This window comes from Tachyglossus aculeatus, chromosome 20 (assembly GCF_015852505.1).
Source record: "Tachyglossus aculeatus isolate mTacAcu1 chromosome 20, mTacAcu1.pri, whole genome shotgun sequence".
Lineage (NCBI taxonomy): Eukaryota > Metazoa > Chordata > Mammalia > Monotremata > Tachyglossidae > Tachyglossus > Tachyglossus aculeatus.
In genome coordinates, this window is record NC_052085.1 from 13929720 (window position 1) to 13953122 (window position 23403).

The 23403-nt window shown below is 46.0% G+C and overlaps 1 protein-coding gene across 1 annotated transcript; it reads right to left on the reverse strand.

Moving 5' to 3' along the window:
- Nucleotides 1-2101: 2101 nt before the first annotated feature.
- PROZ (protein Z, vitamin K dependent plasma glycoprotein) lies at nt 2102-23353 on the reverse strand. The gene is made up of 11 exons (XM_038761897.1): nt 22941-23353; nt 21641-21860; nt 20539-20612; nt 16924-17030; nt 13941-14104; nt 11154-11178; nt 8723-8836; nt 6880-7011; nt 6101-6186; nt 5093-5210; nt 2102-3440 (listed from the first exon to the last, which is right to left on the reverse strand). The coding sequence occupies exons 2-11, from the start codon at nt 21704-21706 to the stop codon at nt 2926-2928; spliced, it is 1401 nt and encodes a 466-aa protein (XP_038617825.1). The 5' UTR covers nt 21707-21860; nt 22941-23353; the 3' UTR covers nt 2102-2925.
- Nucleotides 23354-23403: the final 50 nt, after the last annotated feature.

Sequence of the window (23403 nt, forward strand, 5' to 3'; positions counted from 1 at the left end):
AGTGCTATGCACAGAGTAAACTCAGTAAATATGATTGACTGCATTGACGTCTGATAGGGTCTTCCTGCCCCTCAGTTTCAGAGAACCGGACGTCCCTGTCCCACATGGGCTCCCAGTCTGAGTCCAACCTGTATCTACCCCAGCGCTTAGAACAGTGCTTGACACGTACTAAGCACTTAACAAATACCATAAAACAAACACTTCTCAGGATAGCAGGGGCCCCTGAGAAGCACGGTTGGCCTAGCGTAACGAGCACCCGCCTGGGAGTCAGAAGAACCCGGGTTCTAATCCTGCCTCTGCCACTTGTCAGCTGTGTGACTTTAGGCAAGTTACTTCACTTCTCTGGGCCTCAGCAACCTCATCCGGAAAATGGGGATTAAGAAGGTGAGCCCTACATGGGACACGGATCGTGTCCAGTCTACCCCGGTGCTTAGTACAGTGCTTGGCACATAGTAAGCGATTAACAGATACCTTAAAAAAAAAAAAAAAATCCCAGACCGTTGGCTCGGGACGACGGGCTTGTTGGGAGCAAGGATAATAATAATATTGATGGCGTTTGTTAAGCGCTTACTATGTGCAAAGCACTGTTGACGGAGGGTTCAGCGGGATTCTCACCTGGCTCCGTAAGGGCTCGGAGAAACTTGCAGCCTTTTTGTGGGCAGGGAGTTTGTTCTCACAGGAAAGGCGGGGGTGGTCTTCTTTACCACAGGGACCCTCCCTGGGCTTGCGTCTAGTCGTGGACTAAGAAACTTGTTACAGAGCTCAATCCTGGAACAGCAACTTGTGCCCTGAACTTAATGATTGTGGTATTTGTCTAGTGCCGGTACGTGCCAAGCACTGTACTTCCCAAGCGCTTAGTACAGTGCTCTGCACACCGTAAGCGCTCAATAAATACGATTGAATGAAGGAATGAATGCTGTAAATCGTGGAGTAGATACAAGATATTTAGGTTGGACGCAGTTCCTGGCCCACAAGGGGCTCCAAGTTGGAGGGAGGAGGATTGACTCCCCATTTTTACAGATGCAGAAACGGAGGTTCAGAGAAGTGAAGCGAACTGCCCAAGTGGCAGAGTCTGGATTAGAACCAGGTTCTTAATATTAATAATAATAATGGTATTTGTTAAGCGCTAACTATGTGCCAAGCACTGTTGTAAGTCCTTGTGACTTCCAGGCATGCGCTCTTTCCATTAAGCCGCACTGCTTCCCAAGATGGCAGTTTTTCAAGAACTCAGTGGGGTTGTCTGGTCCTGTCCCTGTGCACAGCCCCGTCACCACCATACCGAGAATCCTCCCTAGCTTCTTTGGTAAGAGGAGTGTCATAGGGCCCTATTATACTTTACACTATTATACTTTTAGACTGTGAGCCCACTGTTGGGTAGGGACTGTCTCTATATGTTGCCAATTTGTACTTCCCAAGCGCTTAGTACAGTGCTCTGCACACAGTAAGCGCTCAATAAATACGATTGATGATGATGATTATACTGTTCTGTAGGGACAGTCCCGGTGACGGTGTAAAGGAGACAAAAACAGATGACACAGAAGTCCTCTGCCCTAGAGCATCCTTCCTTCAGCGTGGCCTAGCGGAAAGAGCACAGGCTCGGGAGTCAGAGGACCTGGCTTCTAAATCCGGCTCCTCCACTTACCTGCTGTGACACATTGGGCAAGTCACTTAACTTCTCTGTACCTCTGTTACGCCATCTGTAAAAAGGCAATTAAGACTGTGAGCCTTAATTGGGAAATGGACTGTGTCCAACCTGATTACCTTTAACCGACCTCAGGTCTTAGAACGGTGCCTGGCACATAGTAAGTGCTGAACAAATACAATCATCATAATAATAATCAGTTACCTCACCTGCAAAATGGGGATTTAATTCCTTTTCTCCCTCCTAATTATATTGGGGACAGGAACTGTGCCCGACCTGATGATCTTGTAGCTCCCCCAGTGCTTAGGACAGTGGTCCACACCATAGAAAGCGCTTACCAGATACCACAGTTACAATCGAACCACTGGTAAAATTGGAATCGAGAAATTAACCGGAGTCAAAAATCTTACGTCACATTGATAAAATCAAATGTTTTTCTTGACACCGGACTGAAGCAGCTGAGAGGTAATGGGAAAAATTTATTTTAAACATTTGACAGTACCTTAAAATTAGAATTTCAAACCATTGAACTGTAATAAGTTTAACTGGCAGCAAGACAAATGATTTAGATTGACTCCAGGACTAAAATGGTCACAAAGCTCTAATAGAAAAGAAAAGTAAGACTTCTAGTTGGAGATACCTTTTCATCGTCGTCACAGTGCGAATTACTTTTTCGTTGGTGAATATTCTGTTGAGCCATCGGCAGTAATTAATCAGTGATATTTTTTGAGCTCTTACTGTTTTGCAGAGTACGGTACAACAGAATTAGCAGACAGGATTCCTGCCCACAATGAGCTTACCAGTCTAGAGGCGGAGGCAGGCGCTGAAATAAATATGGATAGGGGAAATGGCAGAGAATACAGATAAGTTCATAAGGGCTATGGGGTGAAAAGTAGGGTGCCCTTTAAGTGTTTAAGGGGTACAGGACTAAGTGCAAAAGGGAGAGTGAGTAGGGGAAAGGAAGACTTACCAATCAGTGGTATTTAGTGGGCGTTTCCTGTGTACTAAGTGCTTGGGAGAGTACAATACAGCAGAGCCAGTGGAAACGTTCCCTGCCCGTAACGAGCTTACGTTGTAGAGGGCCTTCATCAGGGAGGAGGTGTTAGCAGGTTGTGCACAGGGAATGTGCCTGTTGTACTCTCCCAAGCGCTTAGTGCAGTGCTTTGCACACAGTAAGCGCTCAGTAAATACGACTGAATGAATTTTTTCAGTTGGTTCTCAAGGCGCTAAGAGCGGTGGTCTGATCTGAAGCTGGAGGGAGGCCCCCGCGCGCTGGAACGCACTTATCCCATTATTTTTCTGAACCACAGCGAGTATCTCGCAACCTTGGTGAAAAGAAGACTCTGTCCGGGCTCTTGGGCGGGCGGAGAGTTCAGAATCCCCAGCAGAAACCAAGCCTTGCGGTCTACCGTCGCCACGATACTTCCTTTCACCAGCGGCTTCGCCGCCAAACCCCTCGCCTTCACGCAGAACATCCTGGACGTCACGGTCCCGTTCACCTCCCGTTCGCATTCCTTGTGGGGCAGATGGGAGTGGGCCCATCCCACCGTCCAGTCCCTCAGCTGGTTTCCGTCGACCGTCCAGCCGCTGACCACACCCAACATCCTGGGGATTAAAACGTAGGAGGCGAAATCGTTCTCGGGGATGCAAATGGGGACTCGGCCGCCCCGGCACCGAATGGGCTCGGCCAGCTCTAGCAGCGCCAGGTTATTTTCTCCCGTCTCCCGGTCGTAGTGCATGTGTTCGTGGATCCTCTGAACGTGAACGTCAAGCGGCGTTGGGTCCACGGTGGCGTTACCTAGTAAAGACAACCGTGGCACTTGTTAAGCGCTCACTGTGGGTCGAGCACTGCTCTAAGCGCTGGGGTAGATGCAAGGTAATCAGGTTGGACCCAGTCCCTGTCCCATACAGGGGGGCTCACAGTCTTAATCCCCATTTTACAGATGAGGGAACTGAGGCACACTGAAGTGACTTGCTCACGGTCTCACAACAGACATGGGACAGGTGGACCATCTATCACCCCCAACCTTCCTCTCATTCCTAATTTTCTCTCCGGCAACTCATCGTATGCCTCATCTGCTGCTTGAATCCAAACCCTTCTTCAGTTCATGTCCATTTTGGCCGAAGCTTTTCAATAACTTAATTTAGGCCAACATCAGTACCCCCTCGCATTTGAAACCGAAATGGAGTTGTTGTAATATCCAGTTGTTCCCTAGGTGGCTGTGCCAAGTCCCCTGTCCCGGCTCTGCCACTTACCCGCTGTGGGATCTTGGTTGAGTCACTTAACTTCTCTGGGCCTCAGTTCCTTCATCTGCAAAATGGGGTTCAATCCTTCTTCTCCCTCCTACTTAGACTGGGATCCCCCTGTGGGACCTGGTGACCTTGTATCTACTCCAGCTCTTAACACAGTGCTTGGCACATAGTAAGCACTTAATCACCTTGCCCCCCTCCTACCTCACCTGCCTACTCTCCTACTACAACCCAGCCCACATCACTCCTCTAATGCTAACCCACACACTGTACCTCCATCTCGTCTATCTCGCCACAGTAAGCGCTCGATTAATGACTGATTGATTGCTTAACAAAATACTGCAATTACTATTATTAGCAGAAAGTTAAATGTATCATAGAGGTCCATATTTTCATTTCATATGCACCCACATCCACTACTCAGACTGAATCCACTGGGGAATAAGGACTTAAATCATGTTAAATCATATATACCCTTGCACTTAGTACAGTGCTTGGCACATAGTAAGCACATAAATACCGCAATTAATATCGTCATTACAGAGGAAAATTTAATACATTTTGGAGATCTGTCTTTTTATTTCACGAGTCCATATTTACTCAGACTAAATCCCTTGGGGAAAAAGGACTGGGTCTGATCTGATCAACTCTCTACCCCAGTGCTTAGTACATAGTAAGTGCTAAACAAAACACCCCAATTACTGTTATTATTAGCAGAAAATTAAATGCATTTTAGAGATCCATCTTTTTAGTTCATATGAATTCCTGTCTACTGCTTGGACTGAGCCCCCTGTAGAATCAGAACTGTGATTTGATAAACTCCTATCTACCCCAGCGCTCAGTACAGTGCTTGCCACAGAGTAAGCGTCAAACAAAATACCACAATTAGTAGTATTATTAGCGGAAAATGTAATGTATTTTAGAGATCCGTCTTTTTATTTCATGTGAATCCATCTCCATATCTAAAACTAAGCCCCCTGTGAAATAAGGACCATGTCTTACCCGGTTAACTTCTATCTACTCCAGTGCTTAGAACAATGCTTGACCCACAGGTAAACTGCTTAACATTAAGCATCATGATAATAATGATAACAAGGACTGCGCCTGACCTGATTAACGCCTATCTACCCCAGTACTTAGTAGCAATGATGAATAAGAATGCAAATAAATGGTCTGATAGGGAATGGATGTGTGACTTACTACTTACTACGCTGATGTTTTCATACGTGCGGGCACATTCAGCTGTGGTCAACACAAAATTTTTCTTTAATATTACCCCGCCGCAGAACTCCTCTCCTTCTGAATTCATCAGTTTCACCTTGAAAGGAAAACACAGCTTGTCGATTGATGATGTTAGTGACCGGTCTTATTCTTCCCCAATATTACAGGAGGGTAAAGGTGAGGAAAAGTGTCAGAGAGACAGCGGTGATTTAATGCAGTGTTGGTAGGATAAGTGCTTTGCTCCTGTACAAGTTATCATCATCATTATGAGTTATGTACTGAATGCTGGAACTGGCTAGACACTCCCTCGGGCGAGTACAGAAAAGAGACCGTGTCCTTCCCTTCAGCGTAAGAAGCAAAACCAGGATGGAAACCAGATGCCAATGAAATGAACTAGGAACAATTAAACCAGGAGCAGAAAGGTCAAGGCTGTCACAAAACCACTGGAAACAGCCTCTCCCTACTTGGTGCCTGGAACTCTATCCCTGAGTTCTGGAGAATTCCTCAGAATGTAAGTAAAAACATTCCTTCTGGCTTTTTCAATATTACCCTCTATTATTTTCAATATCATAAAACATTTACTTATTTTTATAGTAGTCAAATTGAGGGCTAACCTCCCTCAACCAAGCGAAGGGGAGGTGAAAGACACAATGTAGGTTTTCAAATCGCGGTTCAAACAGAAGAAGAAACATCAAAATCAGAAAGAAAGTTAAGTGGAGCGAAGAGGTCGGAAGTCAGCCCAACCCTGCCACCCTTTCAAGAGTGTAAGCTCACTGTGGGCAGGGAATGCATCTACTCATTCAGTTGTATTGTACTCTCAAGTGCTTAGTACAGTGCTCTGCACATAGTAAGCGCTCAATAAATACCATCAATTGATTAAGACCCGGCAACCGGTAGCTCCGGTCCATGGCATTTAGAAATACGGTCCCGATCAAAGATAAAACACTTCCTGTCCTTGGAAAATGTGCTGTAATGTTTTTTAAATACCTGCCACAGGAACTCATGGTGAGCCTCCTTGGTTTCCAAGACAGTTTTGTTACCTTTCTGATCCAGAATTCCACATGCGCACTCCTCTTCAGTAGCAAAAGGTAGAAAAAACAACAACAGTGAGATAATGAGTAAAATCCTAGCTTCCCAAAACCTCGTCGCTATCATTCATTCATTCAATTGTATTGAGCATTTACTGTGTGCAGAGCATTGTATTAAGTGTTTGGGAGAATACAATAGAACAGACACATTCCCTGCCCACAGTGAGCTTACAGTCTAGAGGGGGAGACAGACATTAATAGAAAATCATCATCATCATCATCAATCGTATTTATTGAGCGCTTACTATGTGCACAGCACTGTACTAAGCGCTTGGGAAGTACAAATTGGCAACATATAGAGACAGTCCCTACCCAACAGTGGGCTCACAGTCTAAAAGGGGGAGACAGAGAACAAAACCAAACATACTAACAAAATAAAATCAATAGAATAGATATGTACAAGTAAAATAAATAAATAAATAGAGTAATAAATATGTACAAACATAGGGGCTGTGGGGCTGGGAGCGGGGGATGAATAAAGGGAGCAAGTCTTAGTGCTTTGCACATAGTAAGCGCTTAACAAATGCCATAAAAAAAAGTCAGGGTGACGCAGAAGGGAGTGGGAGAAGAGAAAAGGGGGCTTAGTCAGGGAAGGCCTCTTGGAGGAGATGTGCTTTCAACAGGTTTTGACACACAGTAAGAACTTAAATACCATCACCCTCATTGTTCTTTACTTACCTTTTGGAAAGCACGATTTCTCATCCTCCCCAAGTGTGTAGCCGCTTGCACAACTGCACTTGAAGGACCGTACCCCCGGGTAGCAGAATTGTTGACAGCCCCCTCGAGTCAAGGGGTGACATTTACTGCTCCCTGGGAAGAAGAAATGCAACCATAATCCGCTCACTGGGAAAACTGCCCCACGGCAACCCCTCGGTATTTTCTTCACGGTAGGCGGTTTCCCACATTTCATGTCTCCCTCGTTCCTAACTCGGCTAATCACCAAAAGCATCTTCCATGATTCCTTATTTCCCAAATCTCAGGAATGTCTACGGATTCAGCAGTTTCCCAGAGGCCATGCTTGGCTCTGATCTTCACGAGCTTTTTTGATCTTGAATACTACCCACAGAACTGACAGTGAACACAGCCTTTAGATGAGATAAGATTTAGAAATAGGGAAGGCAAATAAAAAAAAATCCTTGTCAAATGTTAGGTTCAATTAAAACCAACGCTAATAGCTAAAAGTTAGCAATTGTATTAACAATAACTGTTTTTAAAAAACGACAGTGGTATTTATCGAGCCGAGATTGGTTGTTTAACCCAATCGCTTGATCGCTCTGAAAATACTAAAGAATTTTCCTATCTACGTTTGCACACAAAGTGAATGTTTTTTTAAACACCACTACACCCCTGTCCTTTTGAACTTTGTTTTCTTCCTTCAGTTTGGACCATGCCCCTTCCTAGAAATCTGAGTTAAGCTTTCCAATACTTAATTTCCTTCCCTCTGGCCAAAATGGCATTTCAGTTTGCCAGCTGAACTAAAACTCGGTGGCTTAGAGCAACAGAAAGCATCAAGTGGGCTCTTGAAAATTCAGAGTAAGCTGAGTGAACCGAAAACATCTCATTAAAATCGGCTTCCTCCCTCTTAGATATTGCAGGGGCTTAAATTCTGAACCCATGGAAAAAAAACGTTTTTTAAAAGATCAAAGTCAATGAATGGTATTTATGGAGCACCTACCGTGTTCAGAGCAATCAATCAATCAATCGTGTTTATTGAGCGCTTACTGTGTGCAGAGCACTGTACTAAGCGCTTGGGAAGTACAAGTTGGCAACATCTAGAGACAGTCCCTACCCAACAGTGGGCTCACAGTCTAGAAGCACTGTACTAAATGCTTGGAGAGTTTAATCCAACAGAGTTGGTAGGCACATTCCCCTGCCCCCAAAAAGCTTACAGTCTAGGGGGATGAATGAAACACACAGAAGAATGTTTTCCCCTGGGTAAAATCGTTAACATTGCTTCTAAACTCCCGATCTGCTAAGTCTGCATCATGTTTGAACTTTGCTCCATACTGGCATTGGCACTGCAGTCACTGCAAATGTTGCTCAAAAGCTGATGCCAGCCCCTGTTTTTTTCTACAGGGGGGTCAGCCATTGATATTAGCCTACCCACTCTCCAAAGAAAAAAATAAGAATTGGATCGAATTTTGCATGCACACTGATGACCCAGAGTTGAATCTTTTTTGATTTTCCCGTAGTGAAATGTTGAAATAAAAGAGCAGCATGGCCTGGTGGAGAGACCACAGGCCTGGGAGAAGGACCTGGGTTCTAATCCCAGCTCTTCCAATTGCTTGCTGTGTGACCTTGGGCAAGTCCATTCACTTTTCGGGGCCTCAGTGTCCTCAACTGTAAAATGGAGATCCCTGTCCTCTCTCCTGCTCACACTGTGAGCCCAAGGAAGGACAGGGTTGTGCCTGACCTAATTAACTTGAACCTATCCCAGCATTTAGAACAGTGTTTGACATAACAGTAAGCGCTTAACAAATAAATGCCATAAAAAAAAAATTGTCCCGTGCGGAGGCCTCACCGTGTTGACAATTAATTCCTTCATATCCTTCCGGGCAGAGACAGATGTAACCGTAGCTGTTGTCTTGGCACTTTCCGTCGTTTAGGCAGGGGTTTGAGGCACATTTTCGCCCACCTGTAGAAGTGCGGTTGCAGTTAAAAGGGCTGACGTATACCACCAATAGACATCATTGAAACAACAGTTCCTGAATTGTCGAAACCTTACGTGATTGTCACCAGAAATGCTCCCCTGGTACATAGACTCTGAGTCCTCTAGGAGCCAGGGAGTGCCTGAATTTCCCACCTTGTATCATTCCCCCACTTATTTTTTTTCTTATGGTATTTATTAAGCTCTTAGTAGGTGGCAGGGCCTGTACGAAATCCTGGGGCAAGATGCAAGCTGATCAGGTTGGACACAGTCCCTGTCCCACGTAGGGCTCGGTCTTAAAACCCATTTTACAGGTGTGCTAACCGAGGCCCAGAGAAGTGAAACGACTTGCCCAAAGTCACACAGTGGACAAGTGGTGGAGCTGGAATTAGAACCCAGGCTGCCCAACTCCTTGGCCCATGCTCTTTCTACCAGCCCACGCTGCTTCTCAGTCTCCCTCTGGACTGTAGACTTATTCGTTGAGTGCAGGGAATGTGTCAGTTACGGTGTTATATGGTAGTCTCCCATGCACTCGGTATCATCATCATCATCAATCGTATTTATTGAGCGCTTACTGTGTGCAGAGCACTGTACTAAGCACTTGGGAAGTACAATTTGGCAACATATAGAGACAGTCCCTATCCAACAGTGGGCTCACAGTCTAAAAGGGGGAGACAGAGAACAAAACCAAACATACTAACAAAATAAAATAAATAGAATAGGTATGTACAAGTAAAATAAATAGAGTAATAAATATGTACAAACATATGTACATATGGTTCTCTACACACAGTAAGTGCTCAATAAATACAATTGATGGTTCTGTATTCAGAAGGCTGTCTCCCAGGCCTTTCCTCTAGGAAATGTTGCCAGCACTCCTACTGCTTCTACTACCACCACCAAACTGGGTCTTAAATAAAGCCATGCAAGGCTCTGAGATGATTTAAATAGCTCCCTTTCCTCCTTCCCTTCGCTTCCTCCTGTCCCGCCCACTTCCCAGCTTTCCCACTTGATTTTGAGCCCCCCGTGGGACAACCTGATCACCTTGTATCCCTCCAGTGCTTAGAACAGTGCTCTGCACATAGTAAGCGCTTAACAAATTCATTCAATTGTATTTATCGAGCGCTTACTGTGTGCAGAGCACTGTACTAAGCGCTTGGAAAGTCCAAGTTGGCAACATGTAGAGACGGTCCCTACCCAACAGCGGGCTCACAGTCTAGAAGGGGGGAGACAGACAACAAGACAGAGCATATTAACAAAATAAAATAAATAGAATATGTACAAATAAAATAGAGTAATAAATCCGTACAAACATATATACATTCATTCAATCGTATTTATTGAGCGCTTACTGTGTGCAGAGCACTGTACTAGTGATCGAACGAGCTGAGGGAAAGGAGTCAAAGGCAGAAGACCAGATGGCCTAAGATCTCAGGGACCCCCCCGAGAAAAGGGGGGAAGACGAGGGATTCATTTATTCATTCAATCGTATTTATTGGGTGCTTACTGTGTGCTGAGCACTGTACTAAGCACTTGGGAAGTATTCTTCTTCTTATTATTATTATTTTTGCCCCCACTCTGGAGAGGCAGCATGGCCTAGCATACAGAGCACAGGCCAAGGAGTTAGAGAGACCTGGGTTCTAATCCTGGCTCGGCCACTTATCTTCTTTGTGACCTTGGGCAAATCACCTCACTTCTCTGGGCCTCATTTCCCTCATCTCTAAAATGGCAGTTAAGGCTGTGAGCCTCATGTGGGACAGGGACGGTGTCCAAACTTGCACCCACCCCAGCGCTTAATACAGTACCTGGCACACAGTAGGTGCTTAACAAATACCATAAACAAAAAAAAAACCCAGGAGACATTTTCCCAACGCAAGTTGTTTCTGAAGCTTCATTTCCTCTGTAGAGGAGGAGCGCACGCACAAGCGTCCATCTTGGAGGAGCAATCTCCCATTTGACTCAACTCCATCACCTTAACGATGGCATTTTTTTATGTGCTTACTGAGTGCCAAGCACCGTACTAAGCGCTGCGGTAGGAACAAGTTAATCAGGCGGAGCTCACAGTCCAAGTAGGAGGGAGGGCAGGAATTGAATCCCCATTTTACAGGGGAGAAGACTGAGGCCCAGGGAAGTGAAGTGACTTTCCTGAGGTCACCCAGCAGGCAATTGGCAGAGCCAGAATTAGAATCCAGGTCCTCTCACTCCCAGGCCCGTGTATTCTTTCCACTAAGCTGCGTTGCTTCTCTAAGCTGGGAGAAATTAATGCGGTACAAATCGGAAGGGGGTAAAGCCAATAGCAACTTACCTGAATAGTGGCTCCAAAATCTGTCCTGTAAAATTCAAAGTGGATTCCATTTTAGAATGAAACATTTTTTTCATCTTTTCTTTCACAGAACTAGAATCAATCAATCGTATTTATTGAGCGCTTACTGTGTGCACAGCACTGTACTAAGCGCTTGGGAAGTACAAGTTGGCAACACATAGAGACAGTCCCGACCCAACAGCGGGCTCACAGTCTAGAAGGGGGAGACAGAGAACAAAACCAAACATACTAACAAAATAAAATAAATAACTAGAAGTCAGTCTTTGCTCCTGCTTTTCCTAAGCTTAATAATAATGGCATTTATTAAGCACTTACTAGGTGCAAAGCACTGTTCTAAGCGCTAGGGAGGTTACAAGGTGATCAGGTTGTCCCACAGGAGGCTCACAGTCTTAATCCCCATTTGACAGATGAGGTAACTGAGGCCCAGAGAAGTTAAGTGACTTGCCCGAAGTCACACAGCTGATAATTGGTGGAGCGGAGGTTTGAACCCATGACCTCGGACTCCAAAGCCCCGGCTCTTTTCCACTGAGCTACGCTGCTTCTCAGCACATCGCTAAGGCTCTCCCAAGCTCTTAGCACAGTGCTCTGCACTTAGCAAGCGCTCAATAAATACGATTAAATGAATGCGTGGAGCTTTGCCGTGTACTCCTGAACAACCCCTACTACTACCAAGACTATTTGATATGTTCTCTCACTTCAACTCGCTGGAAAATAACAGCAGTGTTCTGTGGAAAACAAGTCTGTGTATACTCGATGCCTGTGTAGTAGTAATAGTACGAGAAGCAGCATGGCATAGCAGAGAAGCAGCGTGGCTCAATGGAAAGAGCCCGGGCTTGGGAGTCAGAGGTCATGGGTTCAGATCCCGGCTCTGCCAACTGTCAGCTGTGTGACTTTGGGCAAGTCACTTCACTTCTCTGGGCCTCAGTTACCTCATCTATAAAATGGGGATGAATCAATCAATCAATCGTATTTATTAAGTGTTTACTGTGTGCAGAGCACTGTACTAAGCGCTTGGGAATTACAAGTTGGCAACATATACAGTCCCTACCCAACAGTGGGCTCACAGTCTAAAAGGGGGAGACTGTGAGCCCCACGAGGGACAACCTGATCACCTTGTATCCTCCCCAGCACTTAGAACAGTGCTTTGCACAAAGTGCTTAACAAGTGCCATCATTATTATTATTATTATAGCAGATAGGGCACGAGCCTGGGAGTCAGAAGGTCATGAGTTCTAATCCCGGCCCCGCCCACTTGCCTGCTCTGTGACCTTGAGCAAGTCACTTGACTTCTCTGGGCCTCAGTTACCTCATCTGTAAAACGGGGATTAAGACTGTGAGCCCCATGTGGGACATGGACTGTGTCCCACCCAATTAGCTTGGATCCACCCAGCGCTTAGTACAGCGCCTGGCACACAGCAGCCCTTAACAAATACCAGTATTATTATTATTACTAACAATAGGATTGAGGTGCAGCATGGCCTAGTGAATAGAGGATGGGGCTCGGAGTCAGAAGTAAAGTGACTTGCCCTTGCAGCGGACAAGTGGCAGAGCCGGGATTAGAACCCAGGTCCTCTGGCTCCCAGACAGGGGCTCTTTCCATTAGGCCTTGCTGCTTCTCCCTCATTTTTCCTATTTCTCTAATCACCATCCCACTCACCCCCTTTCTACAGAAAGGTGGAGATTAGGCAGGGCAAAGCTTGTGGGAGGAGTCCCCCCTTTTGTACTTATCACTTCTTTGATATTTTCCAGTTGTCCCCCCTTAGCCTAGGCTCTCATCCCGCGGTCTAGTCACCAGTTTATACGTGCTCATCTTCCTAGGTCCATTGGCCGGCTTCTGTTGGGTCTGTCAGCCATTTTCGTCTCGCCATAGTAAACTCAGTCTCTCCCGTCGATATGTTTAAAATGGTCAGAGTCTACCTTGGGGGACTGAATTTCCTTTGCCTGTCCTAACTTTCAGGGTCAAAGCCATAAAATCAATCAAACAGCAAATGGTAATTAAGAAACCAAACGCAGCTGTAGAGGAATCAAAAAGGGTGATTTTTTGTTCTCAATCTATCAAGCATATTTATTGAGCGCCTACTATATACAGAGCCCTGTACTAAGCGCTTGGGAGAGTACAGTAGAGAAGCAGCGTGGCTCAGTGGAAAGAGCCCGGGCTTTGGAGTCAAAAGGTCGTGGGTTCAAATCCCGGCTCCGCCACTTGTCAGCTGGGTGACTTTGGGCAAGTCACTTCACTTCTCTGGGCCTCAGTTCCCTCATCTGGAAAATGGGGATGAAGACTGTGAGCCCCACGTGGGACAACCTGATTACCTTGTATCTACCCCAGCGCTTAGAACAGTGCTTTGCACATAGTAAGTGCTTAACAAATACCAGCATTATTATTATTACAGTACCACATAATTAGTCACATTCCCTCCCCATAATGAGTTTACAGTCTCAAAGATGATCTGGCAAGACAAGAGCAAGGACAAAGCCTGTTACCCCCTTTTTTCTTTTTCATTTGAAAGTATGAAATCCTAGGAGAGCTGTGATAGACCGGATAAAAATTAACTGGTGTAACCAGGGGACCAAGTACTAACAATTGCTTCTGTTCTCTCTTCCTGCCCTCTGTGCAGAGATTGCCAGTCTGTAGACACAGGAACAAATGTTAACCACCCTAGGATCACCTGCTAACGTGGTTCTGTTATTTTCCTTCTATAAAGTACACCAGTGACTTTGTCCTAATGAGAAAAGGGGTTTCTGGTCATTCAAAAACAAGATAAATACGTACAGTGGTTGCTTTGTCTTCAAATACTTCCCTGGCCTCTTCGTAATCACATCTTTCTTCAAGGCATTCTCTCTCCAAATTTCCTTCAAAAACCTCCTCGATAAGATAGGACCTGGCGCGCTTCTGTCTTGCCATAACATTATTGGCTCTTGCAGGTGATAGAAATACTAGAGATGAGTAGGACAAAAGCAGATGATGTCAGCGTTCATCATTTTCCCAAGAATTCCCGAGTCGAGCGTGTCCTACGTGGACAGGGACTGTGTCCGATCTGATCATAGTGTTTCTCCACCCGTGCTCAGTGCAGTGTTTGGCATATAGCTAGTGTTTAACAATGATCACAATGAATTCCTGGACCCCAGCTTTTCCAAATCATCCAGCGGGAAGTTTGGAAGAGGAGGGAGCGTGGGTCTGGGAGCCAGAGGACCTGGGTTCTAATCCTGGCTCCGCCGCTTGTCTGATGTGTGACCTTGGGCAAATCACTTCCCTCCTCTTTGCTTCCTTCATCTAATCTGTAAAATGGAGATGAAATGCCGTGCCTTAGTTACCTCATCTGTAAAACGGGGATTAAGCCAGTGAGCCCCATATGAGAGATGAAATGCTTCTCCCTCTGATTTGCACGGTGAGCCCTGTGTGGGACAGGAACTGTGTCCAACCTGATTGTCTTGTACCCACCCCAGAACTTAGAACAGTGTCTGTGGGCAGGGAATGTGTCTGTTCACTGTTACATTGTACTCTCCCAAGTGCTTAGTACAGTGCTCTGCACACAGTAAGCCCTCAATAAATACGACTGACTGACTGAGCCCTGTAGGCCCTTCTCAAAAACGGCTGCCACGGCCCTCTTTTCAAAGACGGCCACTGCTCAGCTTCTGTCAGAGACGGCAGCAGGACTGCAGCCATCCATTAGTGAGGCGGACGGACGTGGGATTGGGGAGGTAAACTGCTCTGCGGGCTCAGTTGAAGCATCCCATCTCACGGTTTAACACCGTGGTGACGATGCCATGCCCCTAACACTGCCTTTTTGGGCAGCCTGTCCTGCTCTCGGAGCCAGAAGGGGACGTGGGTATTGTCTAGGGAAGTCCAGTTCTCATTAACTGCCAGCTGGAGAAGGGGAAGAAGACACTCCAGCCATGTTTCACGGGCAGTGTGATCATTCATTCATTCATTTATTTAGTGCTTACTGTGTGCAGAGCACTGTACGAAGCACTTGGGAAAGTACAGTACAGCGATAAATGAGGTCTTTTATTTATTTCGATTAATGTCTGTCTCCCCCTTTAGACTGTAAGCTTGTTGTAGGCAGGGAATGTGTCCGTGATATTGTTCTGGTGTATTCTCCCAAGCGCTTAGTACAGTGATCTGCACACAGTAAGCGCTCAAAAATACAACTGACTGACTGACAGACTGACTGAACATGGGTCGGGGGCTTGGACCCTTTGGGATGGACCTCCCCTGCCCCATCTGGGCAGGGGCAGAGGATGTGGCTTCTAATCCTGGCTCCCCCACTAGTCTGCTGGGTGACCTTGGGCAAGTCACTTCACTTCTCTGTGCCTTAGTGTACCTCATCCGTAAAATGGGTATTAAGCCAGTGAGACCCATATGAGAGATGGACTGTGTCCAACCTGATTAGCTTTTATCTACCCCAGTGCTTAGAACAGTGCCTGGCACAGAGTAAGCGCTTAACAAATACCATTCAAAACCAAAACCAAAACAAACAAAAACACACACCAGTCAGACTGCTCCTCTAAGAACAGATCCGGGAGTCGAGGAGGGAAAGCAGAGGTCTTGGGGAGGAATTACCAGGGCCAGTGCTAAGCACTGCTCTGCACAACACACAGCAAAGGATCCACAAATACCACTGATCGATTGACAGGAGTAAGGATGTCTCTACCCAGAGGATGGATGGTGGGGGGAGGTAGAGGCTATTTAGGACATCAGAGAAAGGGAAGCTTTTGGGGTCCTGCTGACGCCGGGAGATAAGGGGTGTGGTGTGTTTGCAGATAAATGTTTGCAGACACCTTGTTTGGGTTCTGCTGCAGCTGCCAGACTTCTGGACGCTGATGTTTCTGTTTGTCTAGTGAAGTTGCTCCAACACTTGTGGAGTCCTGGTTATGCAAATTGTTTGTTCACCTAAATTCTCATGTCCACCGCTTCATTCCAGGAAATTGATCTACGTTCGAATGCCCTCCGTTAATTCCCAGTGCCACGTAGACACTACTTAGTTTCTTGGGAAAATAAAATAATATGAAAACTCTAAGAAGGATGGTGCTGTTCGTTAAATGCTTACTATCAATCAGTTGTCTCTACCGAGGGCTTAATGTGTGTAGAGCATTGTACTAAGTGCGCATCAAGCACTGTTCTAAGCACAGTCCGTGAAGCCTGTTATAAAGTGCCTTTAATCCTAAAATCTGAGTCTGATCACTTTTTTTTTTAAGATAATAAGTGCTTACCATGTGTCAAGTCCTGTTCTAAGTGCTCAGGGAGATACAAGTTAATCAGGTTGGACACAGTCCCTGTCACAATGTCTGACATATAGAAAGGGCTTAACAAGTACCATAAAAAAAAAAAAACACCTCACACTTAATGATAATTAATTTCCAATTAAGACCCATTTTCTAGAACTATAAGCAGTAGATCACCAGGACAATTGGCATACTGGGCACCTGAAAAAAAATCCGCAAAAATGCCATGAAAAGTTTGCTTCAAATGGGAGGCACCTCCTATTTCAGCCAGTTTTTAAAAATCAAGATTGAAGGTTTTCTTCTCCCATCTCTCCGACACCGTGCCACAGAGCACGTGGGCACGAGCTTCGTGTCAAATAAACCTAAGCAAATGCCTCTCACGGGCAAGAAGTCGGTCACCGCTCTGAAACCAGGATGAAAGTGCGGATGCCCAGGTTTACTGACAGAAACTGGAGTCACGGGGACAACCCCCCCACCCCGCCTTTCGGCCTCGCCACAAACGAAAGGAGCGAGAAGCATCCACGTCCTACCTGCCTGCTCTGTCTGAGGGAATAAAAGGTGCAGGAAGAGCAGCCCCACAATCCTCCAGTCCCCAGCCATGCCGCTCTTCTGAGCCCAACCGCAGGCTTGTGTCTCTCTGGGTAAATAGAAAATGTTAAAGTTCGCATTCGCAGCTCCGACCATCCGAGGGGCGGGGAGGGAATGGAGAGAAACTGCTAAGAGCGGGAATCCAGCGTGGGCTGGGTCAGGGACGGCACTCGTTTCTTCGCCTCGCAAAGCTCGCTGTAAAACACAGGAGTCCCCGTCATCGGTTCATTGGGCATTACCGTCGGTTCGGCCAAAGGCGTTCCCTAAGAACTCTGTATTCTCGAAAATGGCCTTTTAGCACTCTTTGTGTCCTCCAGATTGTGTGTGTGTAGGCAAAATTGTTCCCTCCAACATCACACCGTGTCCAGCTTGATTATTTTGTGCATCTACCATCTCTAGGCTGTAAGCTCCTTGTGGGCAAGGAACGTGTCTACCAATTCTGTTCTATTATACTCTCCCACAGTGCTCTGCACACAGTCAGTGCTCAATAAATACCTTTGATTGATTGATCTACGCCAGCGTTTAGACCAGTGCTTGGCACATGGTCGTTGACAAACGCCACAGTTATTAGTATTACTATCTAGATAGACAAGTCTTTCCAGAAAAACATTCTCTAATTCCGTAGAAACGTTCTATCCAGAGTGTGTCACGGAAACACATATTTTGGCGGAACTGAAGGAGCGGTGTGGCCTAGTGGAAAGAACGCAGGCCTGGGAGCCGGAGGACCTGGGTTCTAATCCCAGCTCCGCCACTTGTCTGCTGTTTGACCTTGAGTGAGTCACTTCACTTCTCTGTGCCTCAGTTACCTCATCTGTAAAATGGGGATTACGACTGGCAGCTCCACGTGGGACATGGACTAGATCCAACCTGATTATGTCGTGTCTACCCCAGTGCCTAGTACAGTACCAGGCATCTAGTAAGCACTTAACAAATGTCGTTAAAAAAAATAAAACAAAGAAAATAACTTTCTATCCTGTTGGGTACTCACCCTACTCCTCTCCCCTGATAGCACTTCATACTTATCTTTAAACTCTGTTGCTTCCCCGTACCTAAAATTTATTTTAGTGTCTGCTTATTCCCTGCTACACTGCAAGTTCTTTGAGGCCAGGATTGGATCTATTACCTTTATTGTAGCAGAGGTAATAATAATGATAATAATTTAATAATAATAATAATAATAATAATGGTATTTGTTAAGCGCTTACTATATTCCAAGCACTGTTCTACGCACTGGGGTAGATGAAAGATTATTAGTTCTCACATGGGGCTCACTCTCTAAGTAGGAGGGAGAACAGGGATTAAATCCCCATTTTGCCAGTGAGGGAGCTGAGGCACAGAGCAGTGCAGTGACTTGCCCGAGGTCACATAGCAGATAAGTGGTGGAGTCTGGATTAGAACCCAGGTCCTCCGATTTCCAGGCCCGTGCTCTTTCCACTGGGGCATGCTGCTTCTCTAGGTAGTAGTGCTTACTACACTGTTTCGCACAGAATAAACACTCAGTGAATATTCCATCTATTTCCTCTTCCATTTCCCCCACTTGTCTTAACCAAGTGCCCTCCATCCCAGCAGTCAATCAGTGAATACTTACTCTTTGTCAAGCCCTTAGATCCTACCCCGAATTCACCTGCCCATGCAGGCTAAACTCCTTATCCTCAAGTTCAAAGCCCAATCATCATCATCATCATCATCAATCGTATTTATTGAGCGCTTACAATCTCTAAAAACCCTAACTTCCCTTCTCATGGATTACTTGACAGTGTTCCTCCAGCTGGTCACACAGACCTACCTCATTTGACACTGGGGTTGTGCAGTATTTTCTAGCGAGACTCCGTCTCTCCCTCAAGCCTGTCAGGTAGAAGGTTTGGGGCTCTCACTGAGAACCTTTGTCCCCCTCTCCATCCCCCTCATCTTACCTCCTTCCCTTCCCCACGGCACCTATATGTTTGTACATATTTATTACTCTATTTATTTATTTATTTTACTTGTACATATCTATTCTATTTTGTTAGTATGTCCTCATCTTACCTCCTTCCCTTCCCCATGGCACCTGTATATATGTGTATATGTTTGCACATATTTATTACTCTATTTATTTATTTTACTTGTACATATCTATTCTATTGATTTCATTTTGTTAGTATGTTTGGTTTTGTTCTCTGTCTCCCCCTTTTAGACTGTGAGTCCACTGTTGGGTAGGGTCTGTCTCTATATGTTGCCAACTTGTACTTCCCAAGCGCTTAGTACAGTGTTCTGCACACAGTAAGCGCTCAATAAATACAACTGATTGACTGATTGATTGATTAAATGCTGAGAGGCTAGCTGGGCAACCCGGCTCAGAGTTCTGTTGTTTTCAAATTCTTGTTTTCAGCCACTTGATGTCAGCACGTCCTCAGGACAGGACCACGAAGCTTCAGGCAGTCCGTAATCTGCCTCTTAAAAATCCCTGGGTAGACTCGTAATAATATCAGCTGGGATATTTGTTAAGCGCTCACTATGTGTGCGCCAGGCACTGTACTAAGCGCTGAAGACTCGTGAAGCCTTTCCTTTATTCCAGGTCATTCTGAAGGCAAAGGATTCTCTTTTCTAAGAGTAGCAGCGTGGGACAGTGGAAAGAACACAGGCCTGGGAGTGGGAGGACCTGAATTGTAATTTTTTTTTTTAATGGCATTTATTACGCGCTTACCATGTGCAAAACACTGTTCTAAGCGCTGGGGAGGTTACAAGGTGATCAGGTTGTCCCACGGGGGGCTCAGTCTTAATCCCCATTTTACAGATGAGGGAACCAGGGCCCAGAGAAGTTAAGCGACTTGCTCACGCTGGGGAGGTTACAAGGTGATCAGGTTGTCCCACGGGGGGCTCAGTCTTAATCCCCATTTTACAGGTGAGGGAACCGGGGCCCAGAGAAGTTAATTGACTTGCTCAAAGTCACACAGCTGGCAATGATTTGAACCCATGACCTCTGACTCCAAAGCCTGGGCTCTTTCCACTGAGCCACACTGCTTCTCTGGCTCTGCCACTTGTCTGCTGTGTGACTTTGGGCAAGTGTGAAAGTTATGCGGGACTTGCATTTGCCCCTTCTCTCATCCCTGCTAAGCTGTGGTGTCTCTAGGCCTGCTCAATTGTCTCATAACCATCTTAAGTGAACAACAGTGACTAGAGTCCCTAGGACTACCAATAGATGGAATGTGAAGGGCCTTTAGGCCTGGACTTCATTTTGCCTGGCCAAGCAGCTCTTTTCTCAAAGTGGGCACATCGTGAATCCTCGCCTTTGTTTCAGCCTGTCCAAATGTCTGCCTTATCAGGGATCTTGAGACCAGATGGAGCAGCTAGTCCGTTAGCTAGGTCAGAACCCCGAGGGAAAATTTACTGCTGCTACTGTGCTCTTTGATCATGTGCGAAGCAATATATAAAGAAACTCTATTGCTGGAAGTTGAGTTGGCCATCAACTCTTCCCATCAACCATCTCACCTTACTAGCGCTAGTAGAAATAAACGTATCTTCCCATCAACCATCTCACCTTACTAGCGCTAGTAGAAATAAACGTGTCTCTGACATACCTGCTTGAAGACAATGCCGAGTCCGTGAGGTTTTCTTTGACACAGGTCACTGTTCTGCGCCTCAGCTGCCTCATCTGTAAAATGGGAATGAAGACTGTGAGCCCTATGTGGGACAGGGACTGTGTGTCCATCCCGATTAGCTTGTATCTACCCCAGTGCTTGGCACATAGTAAGCACTTAAATACCATTAAAAAAAAAGGCCTTCAGGGAAGTGGACTCAATAAATGCTGCTGGTACTTCTACTATTGTCTCACACAGGGATCACAGACCCTAAGCCCTCCTTTCTTCTTTTCCCACTCCCTTCTGCATCACTCTGACTTGCTCCCTTTATTCATTCCCCCCTTCCCAGCCCCGCAGCACTTATGCCCATATCTGGTATTTATTTATTTCTATTAATGTCCGTCTCTCCTTCTAGGCTGTAAGGTCCTTTCGGCAGGAAATATATCCATTTATTGTTACTTTGTACTCTCCCGTGAGCTTAGTAAGTGCTCAATAAATACGATTGACTGACCATGTTCTCCCCATTTCACAGACGAGGAAACCGAGGTCCTGCCAGGGAGCCAGGCCGACATCAGGTCGAGTGGGCAAGCATCCACTGGGAAGGGGGGTGATTTTGGGGGGGTACAAAAGACAGCACGGAGACAGAGCCAAAACCTGCCTCAGGAACCGTAAGCTTGGACCCCTGGGGCCGTCTTCCTGTATCCTGAGCAGAATTACGCGCCCCTCACCTTGCTGTTTCTAGCACACACACACCCATGCACATACTATTGGTGGGAAAATTCTACCATTTCCAACAGGGACAGAGAGTGACCTCTGTTTGTTTAAAACACAAACGGCCCCCCAGACTTTGAACTTGGCATAAGTTTGGTCCGGAGCCCGGAGCTAGGAGGCTGAGGTCTCCTAGTGGGTTGCTCTCCTCCCCTTCCTCTATGTATGGGAAAATCAAAATGGGGGGGTGTCTCTGATTTCCCCAGTAGCCCAGACCACATTCCTTCAGAGTTAGGAAAGGCTCTGATTTCAGCACGCAAATCCTTGGGTGTACCCCTCTCTCTCCACCACCAAATATGTACATATCTTTATAAAATCAGTTATTTCCTCCTACCTGTAATTCATTGGAACGTCTGCCTCCCTTTGTAAATTGGAGGCTCTCTGAAGGCAGCAACCACATCTACTCTTGCTGCCGCACTCTCCCCCAAACTTAGCAGAGTAGGGGTTCATTCATGCTACTCATGGAACTGGAGGCTGTGCGCTGTGGTCACACACTGATCTTTTCAGCTCCATTTGCACAGTTGGATGGGATCTTAGCAACTGTCAAATCACCTCTGAAAATGAAGGACAGGTAAATACAGAATTGTCCACTGGAAGATACAGACACAGATCTAACTCCACCTATTGTTTGAGGGAGAGGCATGGTGGCCTAGGGGAAAGGGCAGGCAGAAGGCCTGGGTTTTAATCCCAGCTGGTCTGCCGTGTGACCTTGGGTAAGTCACTTCACTGGGCCCCGGTTCTCTCATCTGTAAAATGGGGGCTAAATCCTACCCAGGAACAGGGACTGATTATCTTATATATACCCCAGTGTTCCGTACAGTGCTTGGTTTGTAGTAAGCACTTAACAAGTACCACAGTAATTATCATGTGACGCTACGGATGCCAAATTCAGGTCTGACTGACAAATGAGTGACAGACACCTCCTTCCTTCTTCACTGGGCAAGCAGAGATAAATCCTCAGAAGCAACGTGGCCTAGTGGAAAGAGCACCAGCCTGGGGGGTTCAGAGGTCCTGGGCTTGAATCCCAGCTCAGCCACTTGTCTGCTGTGTGACCTTGAGCAAGTCACTTCACTTCTCTGCGCCTCAGTTCCCTCATCTGCAGAATGAGGATTCAATCCCTGTTCTCCCTCCTGCTTAAACTGTGAGCCCTATGTGGGGCCTGATTATCCTGTATCTACTCCTAGTACATAGAGTAAGCACTTAAATACCACAGTTCCTATTAGTAATAAAATCTTTTTATTTTTCTGGAAGGGAGACCACACTTTTCACTTTCACTTTTCAATAAGGTCATTTTTAAATGAGATCCCTCTTAACCGGGACTGCTTTTCAACAAGGACTCTCTGTTTTTAAGCAAGGACATTTTGGAAAAGTTATGAGGTGAAAAAACTGTGATTTAAATTTCACTTGGGGTTTTTTTTCCATGTGGAAAGCAAAAGTATCTTTAAAATAACCCTTGGTGCAGTGATTACTTAATATCACTGTCGGGAAAATGGATATTTGATTTCTGGGGTCACTGTTGGTTTTTTAAAGTCTCTCAGTTTACACAGAAACCTGTGGAATTTGTGCTGTTTAGTGTCTTTGTTCCTGGACTTTTAAACTTTGCTTAACAAAATTGTGTAAAACGCAAATGGCACCTGAGCGATTGGAAAATGCTTCTGGATGGATCCGACGGGCTAGGAAGAGTCCCTGGTCAGAACCCTTTCTCCTCATCCCCACCAGTTTGCTCAAAGCCTCCTTGGTCAGGGTCGCAGCAGATGGATTGTGTTTTTCTTTTCTTGGAAACTTTCAGGAGTCTTCAATGGAGAACCATCTGGAGTTTCAGTGGTGACAGAAAAACCCTACCCTTATGGGCTAGTAGGGCTGAAAACACCAGTGTCTGGTTAACTCACTCTTCATAGTTTGCCTTTAAGGGAAGAGCCCGTCGATGCTATCCTCCTTATGGGCCCGGATCACCGCTATCGACTCTGCTGTAGTGTGCTTTCCCAAGCGCTTAGTACAGTACTCTGCATAGAGTAAGTAAGTCTGCTGGAAAGAACAAGGGCTTGGGAGTCAGAAGGACCTGGGTTCTAATCCCTCTCTGCCACTCGTCTGCTGCGT